Consider the following 25546-nt stretch of genomic DNA (forward strand, 5'->3'; position numbering starts at 1 on the left):
TCGCTTATTATACATACTCAATGGATATTTGTTTGATTAATGTAATGTCAAATGGACCAATTGTCACTCAAAGCAGGAAGGAAAAAATATATAATCCTTCTGTTTCTTTAAAAACATCTGAAAACAAACCAACATGAGAAAAGGGGTAAAATGCATTCTCTGTGATAGATGCAGAGAAAAAAATCAGTATAGCAAAGGGAAAATGATATAATATAGCTTGCCTTCTCAAAGGGCAGAGCCAGGTTATGAGGGAGAAAATTTGGAACTCAAAATTTTAAAATATGAACGTAAAAATTTTAAATGTAATTGGTAAATATTTAACTAAATAAATAAAAGTACATTTTTAAAAAGTTAACACATACAGATATGAGATTAAAAACATTAAGGGGAGGAAGCTAAATGGGGATGAATAGGCAGTGGAGCATTGTTTATGTTTCATACTGTTTTTGTTTTTGGAAATATTTTTCTAGGCACTTTTAAAAAATTATTCTAAATATGAGCAATATCATGTCATTAGAGCTATGTAGACTTCAATCTCATCAACTTCTCTAGTATAAGAGTATCTGTTAAGGAAATACTTTAAAATCAAATCCAGATGCATCAAGAAAGGGTACAAACACCTAATACAGCAAATTCTGGGTTAAAATGAAATATATAGCCCAAAGAAATATAAATGCATTTGGAGAGACTATGGGTTGAAGACAAAAAATAAAGAAAATATTTCTAAGTTTGTTCCACCTTTGCCACTGACTCTATAACATGTTAGATGAGGGATATAAACATTTTATACCTTGGTTTCCCAATATGTAAAATGGAAGGAACTCTATTTGAAGACTGTGGTATAAATATCAGTTATAGTTATCATTCTGAGATCACTGAAACAAAACAATAAGTGTTTATAAAAAGCGAAGAATAAAGAAAAGCAACAATGGAAACATATTTTGTGTGTGCTTTCTAATTAAGTAAACACTAGAAAACGATTTCTCATTTTGGATTTCACTGAAAGAACTGGAAAATAAAACATATATCAGTACTAACCTTGACACTGTGGGATCAATAAGCAATAATAATAATAACTGACATTTAACAGCTATCATTTATAAAGCACTCTAAGGTTTTCAAAGCACTTTACATATGTTACCTCATTTGAACCAAACAACAATCCTCTGATTATTTGGTGTTATTGGTGGTTTTATTATTAATCTCATTTCACAGATGAGGAAACTGAGTCCTAGGGTCAGGACATCTAGGAAGCATCTGAGACAGGATTTAAATTCAAGTCTTCTAACTCCCTGTCTAGCGCTTTCTCTATTGCACCATCTAGCTGCCTACAAGGTGCAGAGGTGTAGAAGTTTAAGCAATAGTGAGTCGAACAAAATGAATAAAGCCCTGCTCAAAATCATGCAAGAAATATGAACATTCCAATGAAAACTAATAATATAAATGCTCGTAGTACTCAAATGGATAATCTGTGATCTCACTGATGGGTACATCCTTTCCAATAATGCAGATTGAAATCTATTCATGCCTGCCATGAAAAGGAAATGGAGAAGGAGATGGCAAACTTCTCCAGTATCTTTGCCAAGAAAACAAAAGTCCATGGGGTCATGTACAGTCAGACATGACTGAATGACTGAAAAACAACAGAAAATGCACAAAAACAATAATTCTGGAGATCAGAAGAAAATGAATGAGCCAAAGGTTTCAGAACAGAAGCAAAATACTACATATAGGCAAACAATTGGTGCCTAGTACTTGGAATTCCTAAGTACCATAGTGGAAGGCCCATCTTATAACCTACTCAACAAAGCCTCTTCTTCTGATCAAGTCTTCAAAAACCACTCCCTCGTGTGAATTCTGGTAGTACTTACTGCCTGTGTTATTCACCAGGCATTGTCTTTGTTGGCCCGTATTGTTTGTCTTTTAGTGCAAATTCCAAGACAGGTAATGAACATCTGAAATAGAATACTTCTGGAAGAAAAGCTACTATGGATTTGGTGAGTGTGTGTGTACATGTGTGTGTGTGTGTTTGTGTGTGTGTGTGTGCGTGTAAGGTTAATAATATGTGGGGAAACGGCATTTCATGGAAACCGATGAATCTCATAGAGAATGAATAAGCTTAAAGTATACACCTTGTGACAATTACCAAAGCATTTCATTATTCTTTATTGTTGGCAAGATAGTAGTGAAGGTAGAATCAATTTGTACTAAGCATTCAGCTCAACTGCCTTTGCATCCCATGAAATTGGACACGGTGAAGGAAAAATACAGAAAACTTTAGGAACTTTATAGTCTATTCCTTGACCTCATGGAAAGCTCATAGATTAAATGAATTTAGAGTTAGAGGGAAGTTTAAAAATCATTTAGTCCATACCCTTTATTTTAAATATGGATCTCAAAGTGATTAAATGACTTGCCCTAAGTCACACCAGTAGTCAATATCAGAGACAGAGTTGGAGCCTAAGTCTTTGGACACCAAATCCAGTCTTCTTTCCACTATTCTGAAATAATAAGCAGCCCTTGTTTACCAATGAATTTTTGTTGTTCAGTGGAGCTCATTGAGATCCCACATGATTACTACATGTGCAGCAAATTGTGTCTGAACAGATTGTACCCCAATGTGACTCTAGCGTTATTAAGTCTATTTTATGTAACCAGGCTTAAATATGCAATAAGGGATCTAGAAAATGGTGTCATAGCTAACTTGTTCTCTGAAAGACTTTTATAACAATAAAGTAGGAAAATAAATATGAAAGCTTTTTAAATATATGTTAATGAAAATATATTCTAATAAAAAAAGCTTCGGTAAAAGGAAGTTTCATAAATTAATGATTAAAACACACCTGAACTATTAAAAGCTTTTTTTCTTACATGATACACTTTTCCCAAAGAATAATAAAAATTAAAAAAAATAGAAAATAATGAAGAGCTATTAAAATGTCTTAATAAAAGCATGTTAAAGGGCTGCCTGGAAATTGTAACACTGTGCAGAATACAGTTTAGCATATTCAGGTAATTAGTATACCAGGGCACTAGGGTAATCAAGTTCCTGAACTTTCAATTAGTTTTAAAAATTCTTTGTGAACTGATGAAATCCTCAATGATTAACACTGCATTGTCTTTTTTCTTTTTTCATTTTCAAGAAAACGATGGAATAGAGAAATTACAGAACTGGCAGCTTGATTCAACACTGAGCCCAAAACAAGGAGATTGATCTACAAACATAGGAAACACCAAGGCTGTGTAATTCACATGCAGCCCTTGTTTAAAGAGGCCAAAATGGAATAGGCATGCATAACAGGGTTTGTTTGTTTGTTTCCTTAGTAGTATAGAGGGTGTGACTGGTTAAAAAAAAATACTAACAGTGTTTGAAGGAATTTTTCTCGCAAAATTAGCCCAGTTTAACTTGGAAAGAAGCATAGTCAAATTGATTGGAAACTGGCTGGAATGCAATTAGCAAGGGTAATGACTGATTGTAGCACATCCAGTTGCAGACAGGTATCCACTGGGTTCCTGAAGGAATGTTGGGTCCAACAGACTTTGAAATATTAATTAGAGATCTCTAAGTGGATGTTAATGAAATTTTACACATGATATTAAATTTGTAGCTAGTGCAAGTCAAAATAGAGGTATGAAAATAGATGGATCTGTCTTCAAGCATACGAATGGTTAGTAAGTGGAAAGTTCTAACCGGATGCTGTACAGGCCACTGCAGAATGAAGACAAATAATAGAATCAGGCAAATTAAAAGTAGAGGGATTTTAGATGATCTTGAGCAGGGGTTATTAACCTGAGTTCCATAAACTTTTTAAAAATTGATAACTATCTTTCAGTATAACTGGTTTTCTTGGTAATCTTATGTATTTTATTTTACGCATTTAAAATATTATTCTAAGAAAAGATTCATAGGCTTCACCAGATTGCCAAAGGGGTCCATGCTGCCAAAAACTGTTAAATAGTGTAGAGAAAGGATAGCTGAGCATTGTAAAAGGTCACCCAACATGAGTATTCATTGACTTGCCTTCCCCAGTGAAATTTTATATCTAGATAGATATCTGAATATTAAATGAGAAAAATTTGTTAAATGAATGTTGTTCAAAACTAAACATATGTTTAAAGTATCTATAATGTATGGGGCATTATAGGAAATAGGAACTGAACAAACTAGGAACGGAATGGAATGGAAAGAGAAATAAGATATGGTCCCTTCCCTCAACAATCCAGCAGTCCAATAGGGGAGATAAGATCACACACACACATAAACATACACACACACACACACACACACACACACACACACACACACAGAGACCTATAATATAAAATAAGTGAGAAATATAGGCAAAAAGCTATGAGGGTAACAATCTTGAAATTAGAGGAAATGTCAGAGATCAAGTAATCTAACCAGTGACAGTACAGAAATAATCTCTGCAACAGTATCAATTTGCAAACTTCCCTTGATGGGCAATACTCCATTCCCTGGGGCCATCTGTTCCACTTTTTAATTGCTCTGCCTACTAGAATGATGTTCTTTGCGGTGTAATAATTTTTATTGCTATGCCCCATCAGGTCGTTCCTTTTTCAAGGATTTGAAACCCCCCATGAAAAAAAGTAGGGAATGTAATACAAGGAAAATTAGGAACCCCTGAGTAACCCCTAGCTACTGACAAGCACCCCCAGAAAGAATGGACTCAGATATCTTTGGCATTTAGCAAACCCCCTGGGACTCCATGACTCCACCAAGGAATGTCAATAGATAGGACCATCCCACTGAAGGATAACCTGGCAGACCCTTTCTAGCAGATATCCCTGGGGCTCTGTGACTCCACCAAGGAATGTAAATGAGATTATCCTACTAGTACGATAACCTGACTGAATCTTTTGATCAGCCAGGACCTTTGTTTCTGTACCCCCACATATCCTATATAAGCCAACCTATCACCCCAACACATTGCCATTGATTTGTGGTGCAGTACCCCAATGGCCGCCGGCTAATAAATTCTCCACTTAAAACATACTCTGTGGTGTATCTCGCTCACTTCTGGTACGACAGTGGAACCTAAGGCGGTCTATTTACTGGTGCTAAGAACTAGTCTATGATTCTTCCTTGTGGAAGCCCTTCAGATAGGTGAAGACAAATATCTTGAGACTCCTCGTTTTCCCCTTGTCTTCTATTCTGAAAGGCAACATAGGTTGCAAGTATATGAGGATCTGAGTACCTTTGCTACTAATTTGGGACAAGTCACTAAACTTTGTTGGGCTTCTGTTTCCTTATGTAAAATAAGAGCATTGAATTAGATATCCTCAAAGGTTCCTTCTGGCTCTTAAATACTATGATCTGAACTCAAAATCCAGTACTTACTAGCTTTGAGACCAGGAATGTGTCTCTAAGGCAATATGGTAGAGTGAAAAGAATGCTGTTCCTAGAGTCAGGCAACCTGGGTTCAAATCCTGTCTTAAACACTTGCTACCTATATGACTTGCTGTATTAGACAGTCCACATAGCAATTTAACCTCTCAGATCCTCAGGTTTCTCAACTGTAAAACTGGGAGAGTAATAATGCTTCCATTACCTACCTCATAGAATCCTAGTGATGAACGTACTTTGCAAAACTTAAAGTGATATAAAAACATGAATTGTTACTGCCTTCATCTTCCTTATTTGGGAGATGTGGATTACTACATGCAGAAAGTGATGAGACATAATTTAGGCAATTTATACAGATACTCAGCATTCAGGCTAGACTTTATCATTTAGAAATGGCTAGAAGATCATTTTAGTCAACCATTTCCCATAACCTTGTGAAAAGAAACTTGTGAGAAACCAATTTCTTCAGCTCAAGGATAAAGTATAACCCTCACAAAAATTCAGAGTTCACACTACCTTGGTTTAGTTGGCTAGCCGCTTGACCCGGCAGTATCATGTCACTCCATTAAAACGGACATAATATTGAGTAAATGTGCCCTATCAGGCATTTGAAGAAAAAGCCATTGCAGGTTTGAAGATTTGTGGAAGAGTAATGGATTAGCCAGAGAATGTCCAGAAAGCAAAGAAGCTGGTGTGTCCACTGCTTCATTAGAGAACAATGTTCTTTCCATAGAAGATAGTAGTGGAACAATTACTTTGTTCCCTGCAAATAGCCTATCATTAAATAAACACACTTGCTGTTTTAAAATTAACATAAATTTAGCATAAACTGTGTAGTGGCTTTGTTCTCAGGATGCAACCAATGATCCTAAGTAACTATCACTAAACAAACAATTTTAACAGAGATTCATCAGGAAAGAGGTAGGATAACAATTAGGTAGTATTTTTAAATGCAATTTATTAAAGGGATTTTGCTATGATGCCTAATTTTTAGCTGCAGCAAATGATACATACCTACTGCCCCCACCAATCCTGGAGGATCTTAATAATTTAGGACTCTGTTTTCCCTTTTCTCCAATAACTTTTCTTTCTCAAATTCCTCTATCTTTAAAAGAAAAATCTCCTTGGGATGCAACTATTTCCACTTATCCTTATCAGGCTGATTCTAAATACCAGGTTAAATTATAACTTCCCTGGGGGACAGAAGTGTTTTGTGCTGATTAATGACAATATGGTGTTATGTGTATGTATGTATGTATACACACATATCATACACACACATACATATTAAGTATTTGTTGAGTATTGGGGTCAGTGAATATAAAACAAATGTCAAATTGTGGTCCACTAACCTTAAGGTTAGGAAACTGAATCTAGCTGAGGAAACAGAAATAAGAAAAACATTTTGAGAAAAAAATTATAGCTAAACTATATCTATACTCCTTTGCATTTCCTCCACTGTGTTTCCCTATTAACACAAATACAGACTCCTCCATTTGGCATTTAAAACCCTTCGTAATCTGGCTACCTTTCTAATTTTATTGTTATAATTTATTATGTTAACTTCATTGTTATTTATAATTGTATCATATATACATACATATATGCATGCATACATACATACATACGTGCGTGTGTCTATATTACTTTCTTTCCTCACTCCATGATCCAATCAAGCTGGTTTTCCTGCTTACAGCTAGGTGACAGTGCTAGAGCACTGGGCCTGGACAAAGAAAAACCTCAGTTCAAATCTAACTTAGATACTTAGTAGCTGTTGTGTGACCCTGGGCAAGTCACTTATTATGTCTGCCTCTGCTTCCTCATAGGAACATAGAAGGCATAGGACAATATTTATTGATTGATTAATGATAGATTTAAAAAAAACTACTACTAAGTTTATTCTGAGTATTATATACAAAGAAAGTAAATTATAGGTGTAGCTGCAGATTATTAAAATTAAAAGATTATCATACAAGTATAATATTTATATAAAATATAATTATAATACATAATTAGGATCATAAATTTAATAATATTAAACTATTTAAAGTAACTAAAGGACAAGCTATGATGATGTTTATGAAATCCTCTATCCTTTAGTGTCAGGAGGTAGTATCTTTTATTGGCAAGGTAGAGGTCAACAAAACCAATCCCCCAAAAAGCTCGGATAATGAAATGAAGATGAAGCAGTTAGTGCAGTCTGAAAGTGTCAGCGTAACATGACACGCACTGAGTTTTTAAGTGACCTTTTGAGACTGAAGCTCAAGAAATTAAGTCTAAAACATGAGAGTATCTGTTTATTGGATTGAGCCTTCCTGCCATGAATATATTCCCTCTTCAATTCTTTTCCTCCCCGTTTCAAGCTTGCTGAGCTTTAAATGTATATCAGGATTATTTTGAAATGAGAAAATTTCTTTCCAGTCTTTCTAAAAATGAACAACAAAGGGGAGTGTGTTGTTAACTGGATAGAGAAAACTGATAGGCAAGAGACTTATTCTTTTCTTTGTTTCTTCACATTCCCTGGAAAATGCCAGTTTCTCTAGACTGGTTTTAATTTCTCCTATCAATAACAACAGATAAGTTTACACATGGGTTAAAGACAAGGGAAAGGAGAAAAACAGAATTACATTATGTCTTTTTTTAAATTTCTGATAGACCTTGAGTGAGGGATTAAGGAAATCTGGCAACATAAGCACCAGCCAGTTCTAGTAAAGGGAGGCAGGTGGTGAAGGAGGAAAGGAAAGAGGGAAAGAAACAAGCATTTACTAAAAACCTACTAGTACATATCAGGTGCTAAGTGCTTTACAGATATCTTATTGACCTTCATAAGAATTCGGAGAAGTAGGTTTTATGGTTATCATCATTTTGCAGCTGAGGAAACTGAGGAAGACAGAGGTTAAGTGACTTCACCAGGATTGCCTAGCTAGCAAATGTCTAGGGTAGGATTTGAACTCAGGTCTTCCTGACTATCCAGCTGCCTTTAGGAAAAAAGAACTGAATTTGGACTCAGAAGACTTAGATTAAAAATTCAATTCTACCATACACTGTGTAACACTGGAAAAATCATTTAACCTCCCTGAAGATTAGTTTCCTCAGCTATAAAATGAAGGAATCTAATGAGAAGACCTGATCAAATCCTAGTTCTCCCACTTATTACCTGTGATAGTGAGCAAGTCACCTATGGGTCTCAGGTTCCTCATCTAAAAATGAGCAAATTGGAATCGACACAAGATCTCTTCCCAGTCTAAATCTTTGATACTATAATCCTAAAATCCTATGATCTATTTATCTGTAGAAAAGACCCTATTCAAGAAGATGTTTCTTTGCCCCTTGGGAGTAAATATTACTCTGAATGGATTGTGAAGAGGTATGTGAGGTACTTTGTTTTATATAAATGAGATTCTTTTTAAATTTCAGGGTGGTGGGAGGGAGGGTAGAGAGCGAAGTGATTTTAAAGTGGCTATTTGAACAATAAATTATAATCATCAATTAATGTTTATTGAGAGACCATAGAGTACCTAGCACCATAGTAGCAATCATGAAAAAAATACACTTTGATGACTCACTGTAGATTTCAGATTATAAATCAATGGATATTTTAATTATTGTCTGCCCTACTGGTACTACCTACTATGCATGTCTACAATTTTATCATTCACTTTTCCCACCACATATGAGCACGAAACAAAGGTAAAAGTCACATCACAGGAGTGGGAAATATTTTAGTACTCTAATTTCAGCAATACATCCAGATTTTATCAACCTCTGGGTAAATTATGTTCATCAAAGTGGCAAATTTTATTTATAGGAACCGGATACACATACTAACTTCTGATTAATTATATTCACGGCTGAATTTCAGCTTGGAAGGAGATTTCTACTGGAATTGTCCAGGGGCCTGTGCTTGGCTTGGTATTATTTGATATTTTTAAATAAGGACTTGGACAAATATATGCTTATTACATTTGGATGTGACACAAAGTTGGGAAGGACAACAAACCCACTAGATGGTAGAATGACAATTCAAAAAGATCTCAAAATATGAGAAATTTGGACTGAATCTAATAAAATGAAATTTTACACTTACATTTGGGATACATTTAAAAAAGCAAACTTGACCCTGATATCTCTTCATATCATTCTATAGTTTTTCTTTCCAAACAGACAAAAATCTAATTCTCCTTGTCTCCATTTTCTTTCTTCTTACCTTCTCTACATCTTGAAATCTGGCTTCAGTCATCATTCAATTGAAATTGCTCTTTCCAAGGTTACCAGGTGATCACTTAACTGTCAAATCTCATGGTGTTTTCTCAGTCCTTATCTTTCTTCACCTCTCTACAACTTCTGGCACTGTTAACCACTACTTTCTTACAAAAATTCTCTACTCTCTGGGCTTCTGAGATACTATTCCCTCTTCTTCCTAGCAGTCTGTTCCTTCTCAGTCTTCTTTGATCTATGTCTGGATGACCCCAGGGCTCTGTCATGAGCCCTCTCTTTTCTTTTTACATTCCCTCTCAGTGATTTCACTAATTCAGTGAACTCAATAACCAGCTACTTACATCTGGAGCATTCTGTTCCATCTTCTGTCTCTCTACCTCTGTGCAGGCCATTTGCCACATTTGCAATGCACTCCCTTCTCACCTCTTTCTCAAAGAATCCCTAGTTTCCTCCAAGACTCAGTTTGTGTCTCCTCCTTCATGAGTTATCTTCCAACTCTGAGCTTCTGTGATTCTGGGAAATGATTCTTTTCGTTATGCTGATTGGTAAATAGGTTATTTTCATTAGGGAGATTTATGTAATGTAAGATGTTTGCCTAGTAAGCCTAGAACAAGTGTAAAAGAACTCAAGGGTGATATTAATGGATAATGGTATCAAGCCATGGTAACCTAATGCACATATATCCACTATGTGGGCTATATTGGCTATGTGGACTAGCTTGTTGGAGCACTCTTTTCCCTGGACAGTGCTGGATAAATACTGGCAAATTCTTACTGTCAGTCAGTCAACATTTATTAAGTGCCTACTACGTACGAGAAAAGTGCTAGGGATACAAAAGAGGCAAATTCTCTTTGTTCACTCTAACTTATCCATCCTATGGTTCTTTTGGCCTTTCAAACTTCCCCAGGACAGACATACACCCTTTGGCAGATTGCTTCGCTTCTCTAGCGTGGCATCAGTTTTGTTGTGTGCTTAACCTAGTGTCTGGAACATAGTAGGTGCATAATAAATATTTATTGATTGATTGGCTGGTAGATGATCTCTTGGTTTCCTTCTTACTCTATCTTCTGTGATATTTTGACGCTATGTCATGAAAAAAAAAAGATGAAATTCAAAGAAAGGGGAAGGTCTTTGTTTAGTGTGGATAAGAAGATGGCAATCGATAACAGAGAGAAAAGAAAATTATTTAATCACCAGTTTTCTTCTTTTTAACGTAAGGAAATTATCTTGGGAATAGGAAAGAAAGAATTAAAATGTTTATCAAGGAGTAAAACTTAAGATTACTAAGTCAATATAGTAAGACAGTGTCCAACCGCCTTCAGTGTTTTCAAGTCAAGCCAACATGATCTACATCCGTGGATATAGAACGAACTGCTTGATTTTACTGCTGTGTTGTTATGGGAAATATTTGAAAAGTTGTGGTGAATGAGAAAAATGTTTCAAGCCTACAGAGCACATGCTGTCCCAGTTCTTGAAACTCTAGGCCAGTGAGCTTGACTTGATTTTTAACTTGATTCTCTTGATTTGGAGAATCTAGTTCAGTTGCTGGGGTTGGCTACAAGTCCTCTGAGGACCCTATGGACTCTGAGATCCAAGAATCTGTGCTTTTATCAGTGTGGGCCATAATGGCAAAGGCTCACATTTCAATAGGACTTTATGGTGTGCAAAGCGTTTTACATGCACTGACACATTTGATCCATATAACTACAGTAGGAGGTTGGTGCTATGGTTTTACTCCTTTTACAGATCAGGAAACCAAGCTCAGAAAGCTAAAACGATTTGCTTAGGAATATACAGCTAGGACACACCTAAGGCAAGATTTGAACCTAGTCCCTGTGGATTCCAAGTCCAGTGTTCCAAACTCCTAACAACATGACAGAGTACCAGGTTTTTCTTTAGTTGCTGGGGCTAAAAAAAATCCTCACCGAGTAGCTAACTCTCTTTTAATAAGCCTCTAGCTGAGGCAACTAGTGCTGGACCTGGCATCAGGAAGATCTGAGTTCAAATCCAGTCTCACAAACTGATTAGCTGTGTAACCCTGAGTAAAAGTCACTCAACACTCTGCCTAATTCTGTTTCCTCAACTGTAACGTGAGGATAATAAAATCACCTATCTCTCGGGGTTGTTCGGTAGCTTAAATGAGACATTTGTAAATCACTTACTGCTTGTAAAGCTGGTACTCAGCACATACTAGGCACTTTAAAATGATTATTCCTCCCTCCCAATCCCCCAAATCTAGCTTAATTAATGAAACAAAATCAATAAGCATTTATTTAGTGATTAATATATGCCAAGCACTATGCTAAGCACTGTGGATATTAAGAAAAACAGTTGCTGTCCCAAAGGAGCTGACATCCTAATGAGGGAAACAGCCTATAAATAATTAGCTAAATAAACAATATATCCACAATAGATTGAAAGTAATCTGAGAGGGAATGGGGCTAGCAGCTGGGAGGAGGAATAAGGAAAAGCCTCCTACAGAAGGCACGATTTGAGTTAAGTTTTCAGGGAAATTTAGAAGCATATATGAGGAGGCAGATCATTCTATAACATGGGGGACAACCATGACAAAGGCACAAAGACAAGGGATGGTCTGTCCTACTGAAGGAACTTTAAATAACCCAGTGTAATGGCATCCAGAGACACTGGTCTCCTTGCTGTTCCCAGAACAAGTCACTCCATCTTTTGGCTCCAGGTACTTTCTCTCACTGTCCTCTATGCCTAGAATGCTCTTCCTTCTCATCTCCACCTACTGGCTTCCTTTAAGTCTAAACTAAAATCCCATTTTGGCAAGTGAATGGGAGGATTGACTGGAGTGAGGAGAGGCAAGTGGCAGGCAGACCAACTGGTAGGCTGTTGAAGTAATCTAAGTGTGAGGCAATGAGGACCTGTGCTAGAGTGGTGGCAATGTCACAGGAGAAAAAGGGGATGTATTCCCAAGATGTTGTAATAATCAAATCGACAGGTCTTGGCAACAGATTTTCTATGGAGTAGGGGGTGGGGGTATGTGTGAGAGATAATGAGGAGTCGAGGATGACTCATAGATCATGAGCCTTTTTGAGGCCTAGGAAGATGGCGTTGCTCACAGTGTAATAGGGAAATTTGGAGAGGGAGATGATGAGTTTAGTTATAGACATATTGAGTTTAAGATGTCTATTGTAATCCAGTTCAAGATGTCTGAAAGGTAGTTGGAGATGCAAGACGAGGTCAGAAGAGAGGCTAGGTCTGGGTAGCTGGATTTGAGAATCATCAGTATAGAGATGATAATTGAATCCCTGAGAGTTAATGAAATCACTAAGTGAAGTATTTTGGAGGGAGAATAGAAGAGGGCCGAGAATAACTCCTCGTGAGATGCCCAAAGTTAGTGGGTGTGACCTGAATGAGCATCCAGAAAAAGAGACTGAGGAGGAGTGGTCAAATATGTAGGAGGAGAACCAGGAAAGAGTGGTGTTTCAAAAACCTAGAGAGAAGGGAGTAGTACCAAGGAGAATTAAAGTGACCAACAGTGTCACAGGATACAAAGAGGTCAAGAAGAATGAAAATTGAGCAAAGTTTGGATTTGGTATTTAGGAGATCATTGGTGACTTTGGAGAGATTGGTTTTGGTGAAATTAAGGTGGAAGCCAGATTGTAGGGCATTAAGAAAAGAATGAGAGGGGAGGAAGTAGAAGCACCTATTACAGACAACCTTCTCAAGGAATTCAACCAAAAAAGGCAGAAGAGATATAAGACAATAGCAGGGATGAGGAGATCATGTGCAGGTTTTATGAGGACAAGAGAGATATGAGCACGTTTGCAGGCAATAGGGAAGGAGGCAAGAGATGGAGAGATCAAAAATAAGTGAGAGAGCAGGGGTGACAGAAGGGGCAATCTATTAGAGATCAGATGGAAGAATCTAACACTTTCATCTTACAGATGGATCAAGAAACATGAAGAAACTTGCCCAAGATCGCACTGGTAGTAAAAATCAGGGCTGGGAATTAAACCTAGGTTCTCAAACTCCAATCCAGGGGTCTAGCCACTATAGCAAAACAGTGAAGAGATGCCTACAGGCAAACTGATCTTGATTTGAGCAGCCACTCTGAGTTTGTGACTACTTAGCTACTTTGACTCAGTTTCCTCAGCTACAAAGGATCCATACCTTGTTTGCTACTTGCTCCAACCTCTAAGGAATATTGTAAGAATGCATGAATCAAATCAATTCCTGAAATTATGTCATTTTCTGATCCTTGGAAATAGCTGTTATACAGAGGACAGAGTATGATGTCTTTGAGCCAGGAAGACCTGTGTTCGTTTTCTATCTCTGGCACATATTAGCTGTGTAATCTTATACATCACTAAAATTTTCAGAGTTCCAGGTAACTCTATAAGTAGAAGAAAAGACGGCTAGTAGAGGGAATTTCCACACCCAGGAGTTCTATAAACTAGTGGATAACGACTTATTCAAATAATGCCTTATGGTTTACAAAAGGTCACAAGTTATATAATTGTTGCTGTTATTAGCAAAGGAATTAAGCACCTTAGTTTCTAAATATGTAAAATGGGCATAGTAATAGTACTTCGCAGAGTATCCAGTGAGATAAAATATGTAAAGTGTTTTACAAACCTTAAAGCAGTACATACATTTGGCTGGCATCAGGAAGATCTGAGTTCAAATCCAGTCTTACAAACTGATTAGCAGTGTAACCCTGGGTAAAAGTCACTTAACACTCTACCTAATTCTGAAAACTAGGAAACTAGAAAAACTAAATTCAAAGATGTGGAGTAACAAAATTCTATAAATATCAAAAGGCAATTTAAAAAAATATTGGCTATTATTCTAAGATTAATAATGAAGAAATAATCACCAAAACCTACAGTTTCTTCCACAGAAAGAAGGTAATCAGAAAAAGGAAAGAATAAGGGAAGTGTACTACACCTCCCTTGTCTCTCCTGCCATTGAGTTTTTGTTGTTGGCACTCTTATCTGCTCTCTAGGAAGCTGAAAGCTAGTTACTCTGTCATTTGGCCAACCAGATAATTTAAGAGTGAAAAATGAAAGCTTTGGTTTCTCTCCTTCTCTCTGCTATTGTCTGTCTCAGTCTCTCTGTCTCTCTTTCTAAGGATTTTTCAGTTTGCATAAGAAATCTAGGAGGCATAGACCTTTATAATCATAAGGATTTAGTGCTGGTATTGGCTATAATACACGGAGATAGATACCACACTGATCTGACTGAAAAAAGTTGATCATGGAGCTAATCAAGGAGTGATAACTCCTCTTTTATTGAACAGAGTCCAGAGTTCATGGTGTTTTATTTGAAAAGCAGCCAGCAATGTAAAATGTAATTTAAATAAAAGAAAAAAAGAAGAGGAACATAAGAAAAAAATTAAATTCAAAGATGTAGAGTAACAAAATTCTATAAATATCAAAAGGTAATTTAAAAACCCTATCTAGGATGCTCAATAACTAACTACTTGGATGCTCAGAACTGAAATTTTGGTTATATTCTCTTTATTCAATTAGAATTCTATAAACTATATTATGTTTATAATTCCATATAGAATCTTCTGGTTTTCATATAAGAGCAAATAGGCCCAACAACTTGGCTTGAGTTTTCAGCACTGTAAGGGTTAGCTTGAATCCTCTATATGGCCACTAAGGGGGCGTGGGGAACATGTCTCATCAAAATCAAATTGCTATCTTAAATATTCCCACTGGATTTTGAAAGAAAGTATCCCCCACAACTTCTCTGAATCTACAGTTGCAATCCAATCTATCTGAGAGAAGCAAATAAAAATCAAAATGCAGGAAACATTCTGATCTCTTCTTACCTTTGCATGTAGGTCTCAAGAGTAACCTCTAAGCATCTTTTAATGAAGAATTGTTCCAGACATTTTCCATTTGCCTCCCTCACTGAGAATAAAACTATGTCTCATGGAAGGTGAAAAATGACATTTATGTCTTTCACCCAGAGTCTTTTCAAATCAGCAGATAGTGTCCTGCAATTGTGCTTACCTGGGTGAAAAGCCTTGGGTGAACCAGCAAGCTAAGCTAATAAATGTGAGTATCTGAAAATGAATGCTGAACAGACACACTCCAGGAACGTATTTTGTGACATAATCAAAAAAGGAATACTGGATAACAAAAATGAAGATTGATTTCCTCAACTAAAGACCCAACAAAGTTAATATTAATACATAGAAATATCACACAGACAAGACCACAATGTGAGAAAACTGTATTAATATAATTATCAAAAGACTAAGTACATGTGACTTGCCATTTTTATTCTTATTAGCATTATTATCTATTTTCTCCTTCCACTATAGTCTTACTCTCTTGAATCTAATGCCTTATCACAGTATTTAGGATGACTTTGGCTTCTGAAAGCCTATTCCAGGAGAACATAAACTCTGATAAGTTCTTAGAAGCTAGAAAAGCTTTGTCTACCAACTTGGTGACTGACCAAGTACTCTCTACTAAATTGTAATCTCCTTGAGGACAAGAACTATATCTTCTCTAAACTTGGTATCTTCCTCAAGACCTAGCAGAGTGGTCTATACTGTAAATACATAGTACATGTTTCTATTCCTTTCTTTTCTAAGGATAACAATTGTAAGTGCTGGCACATAGTAAGCGCTTAATAAAGGCTCTTGCTCCTCCTCCTGCTTCTCCTTCTCCTTCTTCTTTTCCTTCTTCTTCTTCTCTTTCTTCTTCTTCCTTCTCCTTTCTTTCCTCCTCTTTTTTCTTCTTCTTTCTGCCAGAAAAAGACCCGATCTTCTATTTAACTGATAAAATTGAGGCAATTAATCTGGCCCTCCTTTATTTTACGTAAGTCACAAAATGGAAATCTAAACCTTGACCCATTTCTTCCATCCGCCGTTTCATTTTCTAAGGAAGAGGTGGTCTTTCACCTGCTAACAGCTGTACCTATGCCACATCCTCCCATCTCTTCTGGGAGTTTGCCCCTTTGATCACTGTTTCTCACTTCAACCTCTTGCTCTCTACTGGCTCCTTTCCTACTTGCCTAAGAACGTGCCTAAATTTCTCCCATTCTTGAAAAAATGCCCCTTGATCCTAGAGTATCTAAAACCATTGTCATATATTCTCTTCTACTGTCAAATTCTTAGGAAGCCTACCTACAATTGTTTGACTAAATATATGTTTCCACTTACTTAGCGTGCAATCATATCTCAACCCCTTGTAACCAGGCATCTGATTACCACTCCACTGAAACAGCTATTTCAAAGGTAATCACAGATCCTCACATGAAGCTTAATGGTAGGCACCATGGTATAGCAGAAGGATTAAGTAAAGAATCAAAGGACCCAGGTTCAAATTCCACCTCTGCTTCTTATTACCAGGGTGATGTGCGGCAAGTCACTTAACCTCTCTGGGTCTCAGTTTCCAATTGTAAAAAATGAGGGCTTTGGACAAGATGGCCTCTGTATTCTCTTCTAGTTCTAAATCCATAATTGTGTAGTCTCTAAACTGATAAATCTAAAGGCTATTTCCTCAAAGGTCAAATTCTTGAAAGTTTCTCTTGCTTTTTGACCATATTTTCCTCTGGTGTGATCTATTGTTCCTGTATATCCGGACTATAGTTTTCTTGTCTTGGGTCCTCTCCTTCTCCCTCTCTTTTCCTCTCTCTCCCAATTCTGACTCATCAATCAATCAGTCAAGGATTGCTATGCGCCTATTATGTGCCAGAGACTGTGCCAGGTAATAGGGATACAAATACTAAAATCAAATAATCCTTGACCTCATGGAATCAATAATCACCTCTATGCATCTCAAGTCTATCTATCTATCTATCTATCTATCTATCTATCTATCTATCTATCTATCTATCATCTATCTGTCTTCAGCCCTAGTTATACTTCTGATCTCCAGTTCCACATCCCAAGAGCCTATTGGACAATTTGCTTGAGCTCCATGTCAAGTTCATTGATATCTTAGGCTCAATATATCTACAATGGAACTCATTATCTTCTTCCCTGTCCTCCTACCTCCAGCCTGCCAATTCTCTCCTCTTTCCTATTTCAGTTAAAGGTAACACCATTGTAATAGGGTCTGGCACATGTGCAGAGTGCCTTAAACTACATCTCTCCATGTGGAGGAAGTTAGAGATCTTGCTTGCGGGAGCGTTGCAGTGATATATGATGGAAGTGACTTAGAGATACTGTAGAGGATATATAGATAGTCTGTACCTGATTTTAATCATCTGAATAAGAGTGTGTTTAGTTTGCTCTGTAAATATTCAAAAGGCCTGGCAGCTTCACTGCTATCCCTTTGTCTCATTCGGTGACTACCTCTCTCACAGGGTCTGGTGAGTCATAGTTCCATAAGGAGAGGACATGTGGACTTCTCCTCCCCCCACAGCCCCATGCCTTGGTTGTTGCCCTCTGTATTTGTTCTTTTCTCTTTAAGGTGAAAGAGATTAAAGTCACCAACTTATTGAGAATGAAATGTCAAAAGAGACCTCTAGGGCCCTAGCATTCCAAGGCAGATTTCTAAATCCAGGGCAGTCAAAGTTGAGACAAGGACTCATCTGGTAACCATGCTGCTTCTGTGCATGGATTGGGTGAAACCAAAGCCATGTAGGGACTGAGGTAAGTTTTGAGCCTACTCCCCACCAGGGACCAAGGTAGTATAGGGGAAAGAAGGCCTCCATGATACTAAGAGAACTTTGCAATATTTTTGAAGTCAATACCCTTTGTAAAAGATAATTGATGGCAAGTGGTTAAATGGGCCTGGGGATCTTTAAATTTGTTCTTCAATATGGGTGAAACAGAAAGTGGGAGCTGGAACAGATGGTAGTAAAAAAAGATCACCCCAGGTCCTTGGGATACCCTAGAACTCACCAAGTCTTACTGATAACTGCGAAGTTAACTTTGCAAGTTAGGATGTCTGAACATTGCTTGTGCTTAAAGTTTGAGCATTTAAGTATAAACACTAGAGGCCATGGATTTTACCACCGGCTCCTTTCTTGAATTTTCTCTGCTGTGAACTTCTTTGCATATCTCAGCTGCAATTCTTCTTTCATTGTAGTTAAACTCCATGTTATCTAGCTCCTACATTTAAAAAAAATGTTTAAAGCCCTATTGACTAGATCTGAAAGGCTTTACACAAATATGTTTTTGCCAGTACTTGTTTGGCATACTCTAGCCATTGTCAGCATTTCATCATTTTTATATTTTAAAGTGCCAGTCAGAAATCCAAATCTTATTCTTAAATACCATCTTTTAACTAGCTGTCTAAGAGCCTGAGTCAGGATTTGAACAGCTAACCAGCTATTTAAGCTTCTTTGTACCTCCACTACTTCTCATTATTTTGTGAAGAGATATTCCTTCTAATTTTTTATCAACTTTATTCATAAGGTTTGACAAATACATTTGAATTATAAACAAGTATTTTCTCATATATCTCCATCTGTTAAGGGGATAAATACTTACTGATTGAATTAGTATCTACATTCTTTTGGTCTTCTTGTTATGGCCATTAATTTATATTGGCCAAACTCCAGTATGAAATTGTTAAAATCACTATTTATATACTTTTCTCTACATTTCTTATTTTAGGGGAGACTGGCCACTCCTTTAAAAGGGTTATTTTGGAGTTGTTTTACTTGTTCATGGTATATTTTTCTCATTTTTATTCCTTATTCTCTATTTTTCCCCCTTAAGAATTGGTGATCTGATTATTCGCAGATTCTAGAGTGACTCCTGTACCAGTAAGGACTTGTTTTTTTTCTGTTAAAAAATAATCAATTACATTTGCTGTGTCTAGCACTTTCCAATTCTTTTCTAAAAAAAAAGTAACCATGATGTACAGATGTGAGATTTCCATGGGGACTACCAATTTATGGCCTCTCTCATTCCTTATCTCTGAAACATATTTTCCAATATATTTTTCACCTTCTCCTATGCTTGTTTGCATTGAAGTTACCAAATATCAAAGTATATATATATACATATATATATATGGCAACCAATGTCCCAAGAAATTATATTTCTTATTGTCTTTGGATTTGTGATAAAACCACTTTTATCACCTCTTTTATTAGCTCCTTCCTTTAGCTACCGCTTCCTTTTGTTTTCTGGTTTCATTTCTAGCAAGCATCTCAAGTTACAAAACTATTCAACTTCTTCAGTAATATATCCTGTTATCACTGCACAAGGATCTCACATTTAGAGTATCAACAGCTAGGATGATGTCTAGAAACGGTTTAAAAAGTCTTGTGATTCTTTGCCCCGTTTCCTCTCTATCACACTACTCTGCCACAACCACGGCAGAATAAAACGCAGGGCAAAAAGTCAAATGGTGGAGTAAGGAGAGATGAGTGCAGAGGTTGGTAGAGGGGGCTTAAGTATTGAAGGCCTTGAATAGAATTTCTAGATTGCTTTATGACCACTGGGAAACCATTGCCATTTTTAAAAAATAGGATACAGTTATATACAAACCATGCTCAATAAGATTTTTAGATTCACTGCAGCTCTAACCTAGACGCTAGAACAATAATCCTTAGGAAACATGTACAGAGAGCTATAGAGATAAATATTCTAATAACTGACTTAGTAATACTTTTGAAATGTTTTGTGCTATTGGATGAAATATTTGAATCATTTTGGGGTAAATCTGTTGCAGTGGCCAATTTAAGATTAATTTCTGTTAGAAAAACACTTTCATGGTCCCAAACTTAGCATGTGGTTGAAGAGTGAAAAATTAAAAAAAAAAACATAGGAGTGTGGTGTTACAAAATTTTAAACCAAACAAAAAGGACTTTGACTAATACTTTTTTTTGCAGGTGGCTTTGTGTTCCAAGGGAAACAAACCCTGCTGATTTTTTTAGAACTGCTCATGACATCTTTCGCAGCATGTACATTATTTTTTAAAAAATACACACTACCCTAAAAATATTCCACAGTCTAGCATGACTGCAGGCTGTCAGGATGTTATATCCTCATTTTTGTACTTCCTGCTGATATTTGAAAATTGTCACAATCTCCAATGTTTAATCAATGTTTTCTTTTTGTCTGGAGAAGTAGGTATCAAATGGAGCAAGGCATAGGGCCTGCCACTTACTGGGGTCAGCTCTGAACTTGTGAGATTTATCCTTATTCTACTTGCTATCTTCAGTGAGAGGTAGAAAGATATAGCAACAGAGAACCGGCCTTGAAGAAAAGGTAACCTGGGTTCAAATCCTGCCTCAGACACATGCTGGTTATATGATCCTGGGTAAGTTCATTAACCGCTTAGTGCCAGGCAACTCTAAGAGTATAAATTGTAGAGAAGGTGTTGACAAGCATTGATCTAGGAAGGTAGTTATTAAGCTTTTTTGTGCGTGTGTGTCCTAGACCCTTGAATATCTAGTGGAGCCTATGGATCCATTCTCAGAATATATTTTAAATGCATAAAATAAAATATATAAGAAACCAATTATATCAAAATATAATTATCAAAATATTTAAAACAAACACTTAATGGACCCTAGCTTAAGAACTCTTGTTCTAGGGAGTTTTCATAACCAGGAGTTCCCCATAATAATAAAATCAGAGGTCCAGTATCTATCGCTGTCTTCAAAAGAGTCTTTTTATTTCTATGCACTCATTGTAAAGTATGTCCATTTGACAATTAAGATCTTGGGAGAGCACCAGAGAGGGCACAAGTTTTGGAGGTGGAAGACATGAGTAGGAATCCTGTGTCTAACACTTTCTATAAGTGTGATCATGTGACTCAGAATATTTTCCTGAGGAAATGTTTTGTAAGTTTTAAATGCTTACTCTCTTTCAAGATAACTGGATTCTAGTCCAAGCTCTGATATCCAGTAGTGGCATGACAGTGGACAGCTTTTTCATCTGTAAAATGGGGATAATCAAATTTGCAATGCCTCTCTCACAAGGCTATTGTGAGTAAAGGCTTTTGTCAACCTTAAAGTGTTATACAAACGTGACCTATTATTCTTCCTGACCCTTTAAGAATCTGCCCTATTCAAGTATAATACGCTATTCAAATGTAATATTAAAGCGACACTGGACCTATTCAAATGGGAAGACAACTGACAATATTTACATAGGCACAATAGTTCTACATCTTCTCAGTCATTCTTCATGGCATGGAGGTGCTCCTGGGTTCTCTAAGGCCATAGCAGCAGAGCACATAACCTCTGGAAGGTTTTGTGATGCTTCACAGGTTTGGAGTTCAGGCTCAGCGATAGGCTGTGTCTGCCTAGTTCAGGCCAGAAAGGCTTCTCACCAAACTGGCTTGAGTGTTAGAATTATGTGACTAAATAGCCTCTGAGAGTATAAATTAAATATGTCTGGATGTATTCCTTATCTCTCTCATATTCCTCCTCAAAAGGCTTCTGCTGTCTGAAAGAGCAGACAGAAAAAAAGTGACAGAATGACTTATGTTAGGAGTGTCATTATTCATTCATATTTTATAAATTTAAAGGAGATCTCTTCAAATCTTTTCATTTTGTTTCTTAAGCTTGAATTATGAACTTAGCCTGAGGAAAAAAGTAATACAACGTCTAGCACTACTCTGGTCCATTAACACAACAATTTTCTGCCCTAGTAAAGTGCTACACTATTCTTGGCATATAGTAAATTAAAGTTATAATATTATACACACATGTAAGATACACACATATATGTAATGTGTAAATACGTGTAATATTAAATATAACATGTATGTTTAACATATATGTCCATATTCACACATATGCTTCCACACATATGTGGATATGTGTGTGTATATTACATATGTATATATATGTATATATATATACACACACACACACACATACTTTTGGGTTTCTGTTTGCTATTTAAAAGAGGTACAGAATAGGCTTTAAAAATACTTACTTGTCATTCTTGCTATAGAAAAAACCTATAGTACAATTTACACCTACCCTTAAGTCTGGTTAAGTGAAACTCTTTAGGATAAGGTTAGGTATCTGGAGTCATTCAGGCTACAAGGTGGTACTTTGATCTGTTATTGATGGCATACTACCTTACTGTACCATATTTGCTTATTTCTTTCCTTCTTCCTTTTTCCTATGCCTTTCCCCTCTCTATTCTCCATCTACTCTCCTTTGCTCATTCTATCCCAAGCCTATCACTGGCACCCAGCACTCCATTGTTTCCCCATCCCTCAAAACCACTTAAAGCAACCTCTTAAATTGGTTTTGGGGATATTTGAATGTGGAAAGGACAACATAAATGGATGGTGTTAATCAATTTCATATTTTCTCACTTTTTCAACTAAGGAAAAGAAGTATATTGTTATAGTGGAAAGGGTATTGTGCTAGAAGCTAGAGACCAGAAGTCTGCCCCACAATGTACTTTTGACAAGCCATGTGACCTTGTACAAGATATTTACTTCCTTTAGGTCTCAGTTACTTCATCTAATAATAATATTAAGGATAATACATAAACTCTCAAGGTAGAAGCTGGGCCTGATGCTTGCTTGAGATTGCTTACACCTCTAAGATCTATGAGTCTATGATTCTATTCATTAAGTGTTTTTCGCCTTGTCTTTGGGACTTGATAATGATGAGGAAAAGAGGCTGGTTACTCTGAGGTTCACTGCTTTCGTAGTAATAGGTGACACAGATCACAGAACTGGAGCTTCTAAGGATCTCCATAATTTTGCTTAAAAGACCTGGAATCAAACCTCAGTTTTGCCGTTTCCTTTCTATAAGTCACCAAACTCCTTTTGACCTGAGTTTTCTCCAGTGTAAAATGAGCACAGTAATGCTTGCATTCTCTCCTTCACAGAGCCATTGTGAGGATCCAGTGAGACAACAAATATAAAGTATTTTGTGAATCATAAAGCACCAAATGTATGTCAACTATTGTTACCGTTATTATTTTTACATAAACAAATATTCTAATTTGAAATTCCACAGAGTCAGGTAAGATAAAAAGGGGAAGCCAGCAAGCACTTCTTCATAGCTAGGTTTACTTGAGAAATTATTCCCAGGCAAAAATGAAAAACGCCGCCAAAACATCTCAACGTTAACCTTTCCACAGACTCTTCTCCAGCTTGCCAACATAGTTCAATCCCATACATTTGCTTTATCTATGAAGTTATTTGTTTATGTGCTATCATAATGCCAAAAGTTCATTTCTCTACAGCATTGTACATTCCTCTGGATGTGCAATGTGTTTATGCCATTGATTTAGCACAATCAGTTACCATTACAGCGGAAAGAATAGAAAGTATGACTGCTCCCTACTGAGTCCACAATGTCAGCATTGGTTAAGAAGTTCAACATATTATCTGTGGCTACAGTTGTTATTTGTTTTTTCTCTCTCTCTCTGCCCACTCCTTCCCTTAAAAGCAGAGAAAAAACACCTCTTAATTTGTTGTCTTTTTATCTCCCCCACCAGAAATAACCTATAGCTGTCAAGTAAACAAGAACATAAACACACCTTACACAGATGAGCTCTCCCTCTTTCCGTGCTTCAGTAGAAATATACAGGGTGTTCCAAAAACCTAAGCTTTAAATACCTTAGAATTGCATTAACACTTTTGGGATAGCCCACATAAAGAGCAGGATCTCCTCAAAGGAGTTCCTTTCTATAAAAGTCAGACCCACACAATTTAATGCTAAGAACTATATTGTCGATAGTTCTTGGTATTAACTCAGAACTATTAAAAAACATACAAATATTGAATTTGGGCCATGGGGTAGTCCCCTTTGCCTTCCCAGAATACCACTAAGTCCAGGAGCAGGGAAGGGGGAGAGAGAGGAATCCAAAATCTGCAAATAGAAATGCCCAGAAACCTCTCACCTCTGAGATTTTGCCTTTTTTCTCAGCTGATCCATTTTGTATTCAAATGGCTTGTCTGTTTTGTGTTCCCAGAAAAGTTTGGTGTCATGTGTCCAGCATATTGCCAACTACATTGCTGACACTCCATCAGGTGTGCCTTAGGTTAAAACTTATGAATGTCATCTGAATCAAAACTACAGCATAAACACACCTTACATAGGTGATTTCTCCCTCTTTCCGTGCTTCAGTGGAAATATACAGAGTGTTCTAAAAATCTAAGCTTTACATACTTTAGAATTGCATTAACACTTTTGGGACAGCCCACATGGAAAACAGGGTCTCCTTAAAGCCGTTCCTTTCTAGGAAAGTTAGACGGGCACCCACAATATAATGCTAAGAACTATATGGTTGATAGTTCTTGCTATTAACTCAGAACTATTAAAAAATATACAAATATTGAATTTGGGTCATGTGGGAGTCCCCTTTGCCTTCCCAGAATACCAGCCTAAGTACAGGGGCAGGGAAGGGGAGAAGGAGGAATCCAAAATCTACAAATAGAAATGCCCAGAAACCTCTCACCTCTGAGATTTTGCCATTTTTTCTCAGCTGATCCATTTCGTGTTTGAATGGTTTGTCTGTTTTGTGTTCCCAGAAAAGACTGGTGTCATGTGTCCAGCATACCGCCAACTACATTGCTGACACTCAACAAACAATATTAATCCTTATCATATGACATAATTGAAAGCCTGCACAGGAAACTAGCACACAAAGTTTCACCTGTCCTTCCTGTCTGATCAAGTGTAATTCTACTCATGTAGAGAACCACAATCTGTTTATTAAACAGACTAGCAACCTCTTCTCAACTCCCAATAATTTCATGTAAGTACGTGAAAAATAATATATTTACATGGAATTATATCTGTGTACTGATTTGCTTTCAGAAGGAAACAGAGCCTACTACTTATTTGTTAGCCTTGCATACTTTTGTATTTCTTTCCTTTTGAAGATCAACTCCTTGTGTTCAGGGACTACAGCCTCTTTCCATTCTGTGAATCTGCCTAGTGACACTTCATACAGGTGGTTTTGTTCCAATCAGCCTAGAAGAACCAGTTGTAAAGGCCAATAAATGACTCACTAATGATAAAGACTGCTGAGCTGTCAGAAAAATGGAAACAAGCACAATGACTTAATATAATTTCCAT

The 25546-nt window shown here is 36.8% G+C and overlaps 1 protein-coding gene across 1 annotated transcript in view; it reads right to left on the reverse strand.

Annotated features, from left to right (window-relative positions):
• Positions 1-24986, reverse strand: part of CHRM3 (cholinergic receptor muscarinic 3) — a 37064-nt gene extending 12078 nt beyond the window's left edge. The window contains exon 1 of the mRNA XM_036755476.1: positions 24924-24986. Coding sequence (XP_036611371.1) covers positions 24924-24940 — 17 coding nt within the window. The 5' untranslated portion in view covers positions 24941-24986. The remainder of the gene's footprint in view (positions 1-24923) is intronic.
• Positions 24987-25546: the final 560 nt, after the last annotated feature.

This window comes from Trichosurus vulpecula, chromosome 4 (assembly GCF_011100635.1).
Source record: "Trichosurus vulpecula isolate mTriVul1 chromosome 4, mTriVul1.pri, whole genome shotgun sequence".
Lineage (NCBI taxonomy): Eukaryota > Metazoa > Chordata > Mammalia > Diprotodontia > Phalangeridae > Trichosurus > Trichosurus vulpecula.